The sequence below is a fragment of the Gastrolobium bilobum genome, unplaced genomic scaffold, assembly GCF_033153095.1.
Source record: "Gastrolobium bilobum isolate Gb01-03AN ecotype WA unplaced genomic scaffold, APGP_CSIRO_Gbil_v1 utg6974, whole genome shotgun sequence".
NCBI lineage: Eukaryota > Viridiplantae > Streptophyta > Magnoliopsida > Fabales > Fabaceae > Gastrolobium > Gastrolobium bilobum.
The window spans coordinates 242,456-257,469 of record NW_026897472.1 but is presented as its reverse complement, the minus strand read 5'-3'; the positions used below and the strand labels follow the sequence as shown (position 1 = coordinate 257,469).

Below are 15,014 nucleotides of genomic sequence, written 5' to 3'. Positions count from 1 at the left end.
CAAAAAAAAATCTTTCAATAAAGTACTTTATTGAGATTCCTCACCTTATTAGTCTCAACATATCATCTACGACTAATACAAAAATCACAGCCATTATAATCACACATATTAGACAAAATGGCTGATGATAAAGACTTCAATTCAAAGTATTCGTGCTGGATACAGCACTTGAACAAATTAAATAAAGATCTTAAAAGTCTCTATTGCTAAAACAAGCAAAAACAAGAACAATATGAAGAAAGCGCTCGCATCCTAGCTTAGATCTATCATGCAATAGTTGAGAATTGAGAAGTCGTCGAATTAGGGTTTTGTGGCCTTCACAGCGCTCCCAATATTTATGAGGGAAAAAAAAATTCCTCTCCCATATAGGATTGCCGTTCAAGCACAAGAAGGTGGAATTTTTGGAATTCCTTGTCTCTGTAATTCACCCATTACACCATCAAGCGCTGGAGCTTTAAGCCCAAGAGGCAGCGGCAACCATGGTTTTGCTAAAACATCTCCAATAGCTGCATCTATGCTCTCCTTTGACTGCCAAAACAACTCACAAGTTCTATTAACCAAGCAATATTATTTATGCTATTCATAAAATATAACTCTATGCTGATATATTTTAAATCAGCGTAACTTAAATTTTCAATCTTGATACTTGAAACTACTTATATTTAATGATTATAATTTTTTAGTTACGGGAGTTATTATATATGAATATATTAATAGACAATACTAATAAGTGGAAAACCTTTTACTTTTACAATTGTAAGAATAATCTATATATATATATGGGCTTATTATTTCTCAGCTTGAAATAATTTATCTCCGGCTACTAAATCATAACCGTACAAAGATGGGTCAATGGTGATAAAGGAAGAGAGAGAAAAAGAGAATCATAACCATTTAAAGGTAAATCAATTAATATAAGGAAATAAATAAATAAAACGACGTAGTTTTGGAGGGATCGGAGATAAAATTATCTCAAGTAGCTAAAGAAATAATAAGCCCTATATATATATATAGGGGAATGATTTGTTTACAAATTACACCAAGTATGATCGGTCATACCCTCTTGATTGAAGTATGACCGGTCATACTCAGTGTAGTTTGTAAGAGTTTGTAAACTGTTAGAGAATAATATAAATCATTAAAAAGGCTCTCACCCAGAACCTTAAGGTTGTGGGTTGAAGTGGTTCTTTAACATGGTATCAGAGCTTGAGTGACTACAAGGTCACAAGTTCGATCCTCACCACCCCCCACTTTAAAGTGGAATTAAAATAAAAAGTACAAAAGGTAAACTAAAAATTGGGCATGTGTAATATTCACGCTTCTAGCCCAAAGGGCTCTTGCGTGAGGGAGTGCATGTGTAATATCCACGCTTCTAGCCCAAAGGGCTCTTGCCTGAGAGGGTGTGTTTGAGAATAATATAAATCATTAAAAAAGCCCTCACCCAACACTTTAAGGTTTTGGGTTGAAGTGGTTCTTTAACATAAACAAAAAGTTTGTAAATATAACCTTCCCCCACACATATATACATATAGGGCTTGGTGTTTGTCATTTTAAACGACATAAGTTATGTCATTTTAGGAGAGATAGACACAAAATGAAAATCATGGGAGAGAGAGAATGCCCGATTTTTTTTATTTTAAAATTTAAATAAAAAATTTATTCTGTGTCTATCTCTCTTAAAATGACGTAACTTTACGTCATTTAAAATGACAAACACTTTTCCCATATATATATATAGGGGCAGGTTATATTTACAAACTTTTTTGTTTACAAACTCTTACAAACTATACTATGTAGGACCGGTCCTACATTAATCACACAGTACGACCGGTCCTAAATTAGTGTAATTGCAAAAAAAGTTTGTAAACGGATCCTGTCTTATATATATATTTCTTTCTTTCTTTTGCATATCTTTTCAGCAAAACAAATATTTAGTTTGTTGTGTGATTTTTTTTATTTTTTTTTTGGCTAGATGTGAAATGAAACATGAAATTAACTGTCCACAAGAAGTACGCGAATCCAACAAACAAAACTTTGTATTCATAGATAGGGAAATATTTTAGTGGTGCAGGACCACCCAAATTGGCTGATCCCTTTTCTCAAAATGAAAAAAATGTGATTTTATTTAAATCCCTTCATTTTTTTCATAATTCCCTCTTAATCCCTCATTTTTTTTTAGAAAGGAATATGGGGATCTTGGAGCACCAAAAAATCTCTCCATATATGGTGATGAACAATGATACTTCTCCGGAGTGTGTAATATTCGAGAAAGAGAGAAATGTGGAGAGAGAAGAAAGAAAATGACCGTAGAGAGGGAAATATACCAAACCATAACTTCATTTGTACACATGCAAACATGTTGGCGTGTGTATGCAAGGAAATAAAACACCAAGTAACAAAGCTTGGCTTAACTATCAAGGCATAACGACAAATCAATCTCGAGTGTTAGTTTGTATTTTATTTAAAAAATATATTTATTCTCACTTTTTTTAAAAAAAGAAGTTAAAAGTCATAAAAAAAATTTAATTTAAATACTATTCTCGTAGATTAGAAAGAATAATTTCTTAAAAAATTATTTAAAAGAAACTAATCTCAACAAAAATTTATTTTATTTTTTTACCGGATGGAAGTCGAAGAGTGGTCGAGGTCGTGGTTGTCCTGCAGGGACGCCAATGCTGGGATCTACTTTGTACATGACATGTGGTGGTAGCATACCCGTGACAGTTGGAGACCCTAATCTCTGCATGTTTTTGTGTTTCCTCCAAAGTGAGTGAGCCAAAATTATACTAGAGTTATTTGCGTGACTAAATAAGCCAATATTAACTTGGTGAAGGTTATATTTACAAAATTTTTGTTTACCAACTCTTATAAATATTATGTCTGACTAGTCATACACTAATCAAGAATATTGAACCGATCATGTTTGTAATTTGTAAATGAATCATTTTCCTATTAATTTTATAGAATAAAGTTATTCGCAACTTTCAAAGGAGAAGACAACTTGAGTTGCTCCAAAAAGAGTAATAAAGGCAAAGAATAGTTACCGATGTTGTCAGAGGTCGTGCAAAACAAGGGGTTCCTGGGATTGGTGCATTTGGAGCCTGTATCAAAAAAGAAAATGCCAATTTAGACAAGCAAAGAAATTGATGGGGTTATAGGATTGGTTGTTTTGGAGAAAGTTTCTTAAGTACATCACAATACAATGAATCTAAGGGTTTGATAGCTCAAATAATTTAAAAGACAAAAAAGAGTTAACCATTTGATGCCAAAATGAAGGGTCTCGCGGTGCCCATGCTGGTGGTGAAGGCGAACAAGGTATATGTTTAGGCCACATGTGCATAAATGATTGGTCCATCGTGTGATGCCCCCATACATGTAAGGGTCTAAAATGGTGTATTGGTGTCATGGGAGGGAAACCCATGGTTGTTGGTGCAAGCCAAGGACTCACGTTTCTCTTGCCTCCACCTCCTCTATCTACACAAAACATTTGCCTCCGTTGACTCCAGCTTGCTGCTTCTGCTTCACGCGCTAGCAAATGTTTCCTATGCGATCTATATTTCTGCGTCCAATTTAAAAGGTTCTATGTTATAGAGAAAGTAACAACCTCTTTATTAACTAAAACAAATAGCTGTAACGATAACAAGCATAATCTTTTTTTTTTTTGTGTTTTGGTCCTTCGAATTTGTAAAAGAGAGTGAAAAGAATAAAAGGAGAAGGAATTGAAGGATGTACTTGAAGGTGGCTAGCAATGTTATGGCGAGTGAGACAATCAATTCCCATAATCTCCAAAATCCTTGAAGGCACAGCCTTATCCACTCCTAGCTGTTCTACTGCCTGCACAAATCGCCTATGCAACTCTGGGGTCCAATCCACCTTCACACAACCCAAGATAAAACAAAATCCATTACACTACAAATAAAAAGTCCGGCAAAATAATCAATGAACAGTTCATTTCAATCTTCTGACACACACACACTCTCTCTCTTCAACTTATAGTACCCGTGAGTACTCTTAACACTCAGGAACTTTGGGAAGATCCATTAAGGGTTACCTCACTGCACATGAACTTCACTGAAACCTAATCAACAAATTACCTATTCAAAAAAAAAAATATTTTTATATATTCCCTAAGCAAGGAAAAGAGTGTTATAGTTAGATAAGTAGTCACATAATATAATATGAAATTATTAAAGTATCATTCATCTAACACCTTAAATTTTTATATAATATCAAGATTTCAGAGATTACGTGATTAAATAGTCACGAATTCGATCAGTTCTGATTTAAATTTTTGGATTAAAATAATTATTTAAAAAAATCAAGTTAATTTACCTTAACCTTTCTCTTCCCATGAGGATTCTTTGATAGGGCTGAAGATTTTCTTACTTTGTCACCTTCCTTAGGCGATGGATTCACAACCACGGATTCGTCTGTTTTGCTCACAATCTCTTCCCCTCTACTTGACCCAGAATTCGCACCCGAATCCGAAGAAGCTGTTTTATCTTCATCGTGTTTTGTCGTGTTAATTATATTCCTATCATCATCGTTATCAGATTTGTTGTTAACCATTGAAACCGAAGAGACCATCTCGGATTCCTCACCGCCACTGACGGAGAACTCAGCCAGCATTTCAGGGTCCATCTCGAGATCTGGCAAGATGTCACCGTCGACGTCGATGCCGGCGAATAGGTCATCGAAGTCAATGCTTTCCAACAAGTTCCCGTCGGAAAGGTCAGCAAAGTCATCAACTCCGATCGAGAAACTCTCCATCTCACCTTGGCTTTCATTTTCATCTCTTGTGATCCTCAAAGGTGACTCCGCTAGCATGAATAGTACTATTTTACCACTCTAACCACAAACTCAACCTTAGAATATAAATAATGAAATGAAAACTCTACTTATATATATGGAAAAACTGTTTATCTTTATATCTTTTTACTCTCACAAAGAAGTGAGACCCACATCTTTATATATTTTTGTTCACTCTCTTTCTTCTTTTATCTATCTCTTTCTCTCACTTAAAATGACACAACTTTACATCCTTTGAAATGATACATATTTTTTCCTATATATATACATATAGGGGCAGGATATTCTTACACCAGTGTAAACCGGTGTAAGAGTTAGAAGTCTTACACTAAATCTTGACCATTAATTCACTTGTATCCAATGACTCACATACTAAAAAATTAGAGCTCTTACATATAAGTAGAATCAACGGATAAGATTAAGAGTGTAACTTACACTGGTGTAAAATGATCGTGACCTATATATATATATATGATTCGCGTTTTCTAAGGTAAATGTATATAACTTATCTATATTGAGTCCAAAACGACGTCGTATTTTTGTAATTATAATTTTTTTTATAGACTTTGTAATTATAATTTATTTAAGGGTTATAATAGTCTTTTTTATTATAATTTTTTAATTTTTCAACTCAAAACGACGTCATTTTGTGAGCGAATGTAGATATCTTATCTACATTCACTTGTAGAAACATTAAAGTCATATATATATATATATATATATAAGTCCAAAAATCATTTTAACTCAAAAATCTAATTATATATGTGTTAACAAATTCCCCAATGCTTAATTATTTATTAATTAAATGGAAGGCATCGAACTCATGACCACCGATAATGGAGGCTCTGATACCTTAAAAGAATCATTTCAACCCAAAAACTTAAACGGTTGGCTGAGACTATATTAATAATTTTTATATTTCTCTAACATAAAGACAAATCATAATTAAACAGTGGTCAAATGCTAGTGCATGTAATTGAATATGAGGGATATGAAAGAAGATAGGGATTTGGCTAGTGAATTCTTTGTAGGCCTCAAGGGGATTAGTGTTACTTTTCTTTCGGTAACAGTTGTCCAATACATCCTCTGCAATGAGAAGCTAGTATTAGAAGTCTTACTCCGAGGACAAGGTGGCTAGAGGAGGTTGTGTGGTGATACCTCTATATTATTAATAAAAAAACTATTGCTCATTAATATGCTTGAAAATTGTAATTAATTTGCCATTTTTTTTTGGAAGCGGCAAGGGAGAGAGTTAGGTTGGATGTCTCACAACCACAACTTTAGGTCGAGTATCAAAACAGAATTGTTTTGATGTTTTTGTTTGCGCCTGTGCAACTAGCAGTGTTGGTCTTCATTGCTTCTCTATATTATATAATATTTCTGTTTGTGGACAACAACCATTTTCGAATATTGTTGAACTGAGTTTTGAAAATGAATGAGAGCTTATTATGGACTTTTGGTAATTTAATTTAAAACACTTCTAATCTGTAATGGATATACATGAACAGAAACGGACAAATTTGAAAAATAACATAACAAATTTGTATATTACTCCAATTATTATTTTTTTTGGTATAAAATATTACTCCTACAATATTCCTGTCACTGTTGTAATTGTAACACTACAAAAGAAACGAAAGGGATGTATGTATATGTATGCCATGTTGATGTTGGGGAACAAATTGACCGCTGTATTTTCTTTCCCCCACTTAACAGATAATGTATATCTTGTTTCCATGATAATCCAAAGATTGAAAAGCAAGTTGGAGAAGCTTACATTAAGTCATTAATTATTTGGTTTCTTTGCTACCCATTTAATTTAAAAAGTAAACAATAGCCCGGGTTTGAAACGCGGATATTGGATAGGTCCAAATTTTTTTTGTTGATTTATCTTATGCTTATTTAATTTTACAAGTGAGGATAGTGAGAATCAAACTCGTAACCTTATAGTCACTTAAACTCTGGTATCATATAAAGAAGTAAAGAACCAATCTAACCCAAAATCTTAATGTATTGGGTGAAAATCTTTTTAATAATTTAATTATTCTCTAAGAGTGACAGTGATTCAAATGTGAAACTATCTGAATTGGGTCAGTGTCGAATACATGCAAATCTAACAGTTATATTTTAACCGTGGTAAATGTTCATTATTAAACGAGTAAATATCATTTTTGGTCCCCAACAAATTTTACGAGACCCGCTTTAGTCCCTAGCAAATAAAAAGGCCCATCGTGGTCCCTAAAAAATTCAAAATGGACCAATTTTAGTCCTTTTGAGGACTAACATGGGTCTTTTTTAAATTTGTGAGGGACCACGATTTCAACTAAATGGGTCCATTTTGAATTTTTTAGAAACGGCATTTTTATTTGCTAGGGACTAAAGAGAATATCGTAAAATTTGCTGGGGACCAAAAATAATATTTACTCTTATTAAATTGTTCAAAGTATAACTCTGCGCTTCTCTCACATAGACTGTTTCCCTACTCATCCCATACGGACTCATTAGATTACTTTGATAATATGTTTCAAAGTTGCATTATTTCAATTTGTTTTTCCTTTTTAAATTAAATTGGTTGCCTTATTAGCTATGCCCATTGCATTTCTACAGAAATTTGATGATTAATTTCGAGGAAAAGGATGATTATCAGGAAACTGAGGACTTTTTAATTTGAACTTTGCTGCGTATGTGATTTTACCTAATTCGAGATTAATCAAATAATTAATTAACCGAGGAATAATATTAAAAAATATCAACAAAAACTTACTCGATTAATTCTGTTTAGAGAATAATTAAGTTTAAAAAATTTGATATATATTCCACTAATAATAATGGTAGTGTCTGGGGCGGTAGCTTCAACGATACGGTAGCTATAGTGGCAGTGGAAATGACTCTGAATAGGGAAAAAATCTTCTATGCTAAAGATGTATGGTACATCTTTGAGGACTTACATAGGAATAAAAATAGAAAAAAAGGAGTAGAAAGAAATTATTATTATTTTTTTCAAAATTCGAAAAAACGAGTATCCAATAGGATACTCCAGCAGCACTGAAGTTTTTCTCCGGGGTAGGACCGTGATTATAAGTAAGAGTAGAAAATTTTAAAAATAAGAAGAAGAAAAAAATTTGTAGAGTAAATTTACAATCACAGCCGGGACCGGTTTATGGGCAACTATGTGTGACAAACTGACACCCATGAATTTAAAAATTTTAAAAACTAAAATTCATTTATGTTCTAAAAACAAATAATGAGAACAAGTTTTGAAAACAATGACATAATAAAAAAAACAGATAACCCAACAAAAGGAAACAAACATCCGTGAATTTCGTAAAATGACAAGAATGTGTGAAACGAGTTTAGATGATAAAAAAAAAAACTGGAGGGGCTTATAGTTACAATCAATGTTATTAAATCACACCCGGTGATTTACTAGGCCAAGGTACCGATTTAATAGGTCATTGGTTCGATTGATATGAATAAATATATTAAATGAGGTAGAATATTTTGATATCAGTGTCAAATTTGAAATTTAACATCTTATCTGAGAGCCGTTAGATCAAAAATATCAATGGTGTCACATGCTTACAAATCAGAGTCGTTGATCTTTTTGATCTAACGGCTGTCAGATAAGGTGTCAAATTTCAAATTTGACACTGGTGTCAAAGGATCATACCTCATATTAAATATATGCAAATTTATATTTTATACTTGAAATTTCACAAAAATATTAAAATACTTAATTATACATATATTTGTGTTGCAATTTAGGAATTTGGATTGCCCGTAGTGGTGTAAAAATACAACATTTCACTATTTTATCTTTGTCTTTTAAAAAAAAATTTGCATGACCACCGGTTCATTCGGTTTAAAGAAAATTTGTCGGGCCATCGATTTTTGTCAAAAAACTGACCGAGTCAAACCGATTCTCACCAAGTCTGTTACATGGCCAATCCATTGACTCACTCGGACCGGTTGTATCATCGGTTCACTGATTTTTGGGTCAAACCAACCAATCCGAGCCAAGTTTAATAACACTAGTTAGACTTAGACCGAAAAAGACTATGTGTGGGTGATTATTATTATTTTTTTAATTTTGATAATTTCATATCATAACTTGGGAAAAGATATTGTGACAACCAAGTTGTGTTACTACCAAGTGACTACCAATTAATCTCCCCGTTAGATCGATTATGTTGATCTAACGGTTATATTTATTTCCATCTTTGTATGGTCATGGTTTTCCAAATTTAAAGTGAAATCATTAAATATGGGAAATCATAATCATACAAAGATGGAAATAAATATAACCGTTGGATCAACATAATCGATCTAACGGTGAGATTAATTGGTAGTCACTTGGTATAGTAACACAGCTTGGTTGTCACAATATCCTTCCCCTCATAACTTATATATCTTTTTACACTTTTTTATTTAGATAAATAAAAGTGAAGAAGATTTGTAATGTGAAAATTTGTGATTTTATAATTTAAAAATATAAAAGTAATGGAACAAAAATAGTGTGCTAATATATATATATATATTTATATATATATATATATATATATATATATATATATATATATATATATTTTACTTCATATGGGAACAATTTCACCAATTTTATTCGTGATATATAGCATTTTTTTGTGAAGGTGATGTGCTACGATGCTGATAATTTGAGATGTGGTGGTGGAGGCATTGGTTGAGGTTGAAGTTAGGGTAGGGAAAATTGAAATTTCGATAAAAATATTTAACTTTCACTTCTACTCTTTTTTAAAAGTCAGAAATTTTAAATAAAAAAAAGTTTCCATTCTTTGTGGGTTTAGAATTTTTTCAAACATTTAAATACTTACTTAGAGTGAGAAACACTTTTTTAAATAAAAAAAATCAACTTCTCGCGAAAAAAAAGACACTCAAACCAACTTTAAAAGTAAGTAAAGAATTTCTGCAGTCAATGAAGATGAGTTATCTCCAGTGAGTTCAAAACGACATCGTTTTGAGACGGAAATCAATGTATTTTTGTAATTCTAATATATTGCAGGGTTATATTAGTCTTTATCATTTTAATTTTTTAATCTTATAACACTAAGACGACGTCGTTTTGAGCTCACTGGAAATAATTTTATCTCCGATGACAAGAAAAATACTTTTTCCTTAAAATTAATAGAAAAAGAGGCACTTACAAATATATTTGGTTAATAAATTTAATTTCGATACTCTAAGTATAAAATGTTTGACACTTGCATATAATTAATAACGTGTTACTATATTATAGGGCTCGTTTGAATTAGTTTTTGAAAAAAATAATTTTTTATGACTTGTTTCGGATGTAATATATGAAAAGCACTTTTAACTAAAAAAATTATTTAGATGTTAAAATTAAAAAGTAAGTTTTATGTATAAAATTATTAAAAAAGTAAATTTTATCCTGGTTCAGTCACCCCAATTTAATCTATGTTCACAATGCTAGTCAATCAACAATTCTTTAGTATTGACCAAACTTTGCGGATACTTGATAAACCTTTATAACCTCTAAACTTTAGGCGTTTGGAAGTCTAATAATCACCAAGTTTTTGAATGTTTTGAAACCTTACAACTTTAACCAAATTTATATGTATTTTATAACGATCACAACCTTGGGGTGGATATATTAAAAATAATAATATAAAAATTATTAAGAGTAAATATCCTTTTTGGTCCTCAGCAAATTTCACGATGCCTGTTTTAGTCCCTAGCAAATAAAAAGGCCCATCGTGGTCCCTGAGAAATTCAAAATGGACTCATTTAGTTGAAATCGTAGTCCCTCACAAATTCAAAAAAGATCTATATTAGTCCCTTAAACGGACTAAAAAGGGTCCATTTTAAATTTCTTAGGGACCACGATGAGCCTTTTTATTTGCTAGGGACTAAAGTGGGCATCGTGAAATTTACTGAGGACCAAAAAATGTATTTACTCAATTATTAATATGATTATTACTTACCAATTTAAGTATTTGGATCGAATTAATTATTTTCATATACTTTAGAATAATTAAACTTTCTCTTGAATTTGCATCTATCCAACTTTTTAATATAGAATGTAATGCTATATAATATTTAAGTTCAATTTTCTTATTGATTATCTTTCTGTTGAGAATTCAGACGTGAAGTTTAAGTGAACATTGAGTTAAAGGATTTTCTCATTGACATAGAATTGATAAAAGCAATGATTTTGTAGAGTGCAAAAATATGTAAATTCATTATTTTAAATTTTGAATCGAGACATAAAGACAAACCGACCACGACACCAGTATTGTGGTTCCTATTTTGAGTTTATTGAAAACTAATCGCTCCTGCCTTGTAATATATTTATTAGGAGACAAGTGTTTCTCAATAACATAAAGTTATATCATTTTAAAATAGAGATTGACACAAGAAATTATTTTTTATTTAAAATTTAAATTAAAAAAAACACGCATTTTTCTCACGTGATTTTCATTTCTTGTATTTATCTCTCTCCTAAAATAACATAACTTATATCATTTAAAATGACAAATATCAAACCTATTTATTATATAATTTAATATAAATTTAATTAAATTGATTGAACCAATAATTTACTTATTGAATTAATTTACCTCAATCAAATCAATGATTAAGCCAGAGTTTTAAAACACTAATTTGTTCTAACACTTTTCTCATATCCTATCGGCTATTTGACCATTTGGTCATGAGTATTTCACATGTTTCGTTACACCTTTAGTAGTTATTTTTCAGTGGGGTGTTTAGTTCCCTGACGGGTTTCGTAGATCTGCTTATATATATATATATATATATATATATATATATATATAATTTGTTCCGCGGACTTCTCTTAAAAGTCATTAATTTTTTTTAAAAAAAAATCAAAAAATCAAAAAATGGAAAAGCACCGTAGGGAATATGGCACGATCTTGGCCATCCAAAATTTTTAACTCTTAAAATAATATTAAGAAGTTTCCCAAAAAACTGGGCCAAACTCAATAAAAAAATATATAAAATCAGTTTTGCGGAGGCAGGCATAACCCTCACCAGAAAATAACTATAAAAGCGTACCAGACAATCGAAGTTACCATTCAATTACTGAAAATAGGCAGGCATAACCTAATATACCGTGTCATTCCCAAAGGCCACATTCCCTATCTTAAAGAAATGAACTCATTGTGTCCATTTTTTTTGCGTTCTAAGATATTCGAACTCCTCCGTCTGGTTACTGAAATATTTCTAGGCATGCTTTGTTCATGGAAAGTTGTTGTAATACTAATATTTCTATGCATTGAAATTCCATTTAAACCTACGGATTTTACAATAATGTGAAAAATATTATATAATGTGGTTCTTAGAACACGTTTGGACTCTAAAAGCTACTTTTAAAAGAAAAAAAAAAAGCACTTCTCACTTTAAATTCGTTTGGATGTCTGCTTTTAAAAAAAGTAAAAGTCAAAAATTTACTTTTTTTAGAATATAAAAATTTTAATTTCTAAAAATAAAATAAATCAAAAGCCAAATATTTTTTTCAAAAATTAAATATTCTTATAAAAATATAAATAACTTTAACTTTTGTAAAAAATACTTCTAAATCAAAAAAGAAATAAAAATTACTTTTTCTAGAAGCTCAAATAAACAGGATCTTAGTCTCCGAAGTACATTAGCTCTGAGTGTCAAGATTACCATGCATAAAGTGTATGAACTATTGGATTTATGCGGAAGCGATTTAGGACATAGTACATTGGTATGCTTACCGAATCATCCTCGTTTCACAATTACCTCTTGGTGCGCAAATCTCGTATAGAATCTTCCCTTGTGTGATTCCTCTTCACCAACTACTCACCTCAACGCCGTAACATGAACAACCTCCTTGTAGCTGGACTATGGTAGATCTTCCAGACTATGTCTCAAGGGGAAATGAAAAGTGTGGGGCACTCTCTCACTTTCAGGAAGATGACCTTACCTCAGCCTTTGCAACCACCCAGTGAAGACTAGAGAGGTTGATGACTATAAGCGTAGAATATATATTGGTCCAAGAAACCCTAACCCTAAGCAGAATGGGCTTTAAGTTTCTTGGGCTCTTCTTACACACTAGGCCCTATAGGGCTTTAGTGAAAGAGCAAAATCCAACAAACTCTCGCTTGCTCTTGAGTACAAACTTGAGCCCAAAGCCCAAGTCCATATATCTCACTAGTCGTCATCAACTGAAATTGCCCTATCCCTTATCTTGAGCTAGCCTGAGGATCTATCATCTGTTATTAATCAAGGCTCTTGATAATCATAAATGATTATCTAATTCGGTGCTACTCCACTAAAAGGCCGAACTTGAACTCTAAGATTAATAACACTTATACCACGAATATGCATCGCCCCTTTGTAGAATGTCTATAATTGATTGACAAGTTTTCTGTAACTTAATCAATTATTTATTCCCTTGCTATGATAGTTTCTCTAATGGATTACATGCACTGGCCAGTGTCTTTAATATCCAAGTACCAAAACATATCAAGGGGATATATTCTACAAACTCCATGTTGTTTATCTCATAAATACCGATAATCAAATAATCTCACTCCCAAAATACCGAGTTATTGGCTTTCAATAAATCGAACCTCACCCGTTAGTAAATCAAAGAATAAAAACTATTTGATTACCTTTTTATAATAAACTTAGGATTAAGAACAATCACATAACTATAGTTAATTGGAGATTTGATACCTTATGACAGAAAAATAACCTTAATCAAATCTTTCCTTGATCCTTTCAATGTGAATGTTAATTCACACCAATATTTTACAATAATTCAGACAAAACCATTTCATAAAATATTGCAGCCTAAATAAAGCGCCCAACTTCATTTAACAGCTATGAACCAGTTCATCAATCGTGAGAACCTATGATCATGTCCTCTATGAACGTATCCAAATGATCATATACTCCACAATTGTTCTGGACCTTAATGTTTGTATATTTTGTGCACTATAAATGAATAAGACCTTACTTATAAAATTCAGAAAATGATTACATTGTTTCATTGTCTTACTCAAAGAGCACAATGAACCCAATATCTCCCACTCGCTTAATGCAAGTCTGAGATCCTCTTAAGACCCAAAGAAGTAACATGCCTTTTGAACTCAAGTTCAGACAAACTCTTAGTAAATGGATCTACAAGATCCACCTCTAATGTTATCCTAGTTGAGTAAAACTCCTAGCTCGAGGCCAATTTTCTTGAGTCAATATCCACTTGAAATAACTAAATCTGTGAAAGCTCAGCTTTTCAAGACTCCTACTAGAATTCACCAGCATAAATTTTCTCTCGTTCTCCGAAGATACTTAAGTACATGCTTAATGTTGTGCAATTTGAATTCAATTAAATCAATCACACAAATACGCAAGTGCACGTGTCACAAGTAATACAGGGATGTGTGAGTCCAAGTATCGTTCCCACGGAGATGATTTATAAAGTTTGAGTTATTCAAGTAAAGAAAAAAGGAAAAAAAGGATTGATTTTGATGATCGCATTTATAAAATAAAAGACAATTAAAACTAAGAAAATAGTAAACTAAATTCAAAGGTATTAAGGTGATGGATGAGATATAGGTCAGGTTCAATTTCCCTGATACAGTAATACTGAAATAATGCTTTAACGGTGATATATCAATGCTTAATTAGTAACCGAACACTAAAGTATGCTGGGGCTTTTGGCCAACTTAACATATATACCCCATAACTAATTCCCACATCTCTATGGCCAAACTATTTACTGAATTGTTCAAGTTCAAGTTCAAATGTTATGTAGTGTGAATTCTACCCACAACTTAATCAAGTTAACTTTAACCTAATTAATCCACATAATTCAACAAGGGTCTGGATTCGAAAACCTCTCGCCCCTAACCTCCTCAATATCACATATGTATCTCTCGACATGCATACATGAATAAGAATAAGCAAACTCGTTGAAAAACTAATTAAACATTAATAAAATAAAGTTTAGGCATACATCTCAATGTTATAGTATAGATACTTTATCACCTAACCTATAGAGCAATTTAGCTCATAATAGAATTAAATAAAACAGAGAAGAGGAAGAAAGAACTCATTGAAAAATAGAAAAGAAATGCTGTTGTAAAACTCTGTCACGGTCTTGCTCCAGCAGCTCTTCCTCCTCCAAGAATCTTACTTTCTCTCTCTTAAACGACCTT

General features: G+C 31.9%; 1 protein-coding gene across 2 annotated transcripts; it reads right to left on the bottom strand.

Moving 5' to 3' along the window:
• LOC133307205 (transcription activator GLK1) lies at positions 1-4,855 on the bottom strand. 2 transcript variants are annotated; one of them, XM_061507669.1, is made up of 6 exons: positions 4,333-4,855; positions 3,733-3,873; positions 3,257-3,559; positions 3,045-3,101; positions 2,621-2,740; positions 1-528 (listed from the first exon to the last, which is right to left on the bottom strand). In XM_061507669.1, exons 1-6 carry the CDS (start codon positions 4,825-4,827, stop codon positions 379-381), a joined length of 1,266 nt encoding a protein of 421 aa, XP_061363653.1. In that variant the 5' UTR covers positions 4,828-4,855; the 3' UTR covers positions 1-378. The 2 variants fall into 2 exon arrangements, with proteins under 2 accessions (XP_061363653.1, XP_061363655.1); XM_061507671.1 differs by lacking the exon at positions 2,621-2,740.
• Positions 4,856-15,014: the final 10,159 nt, after the last annotated feature.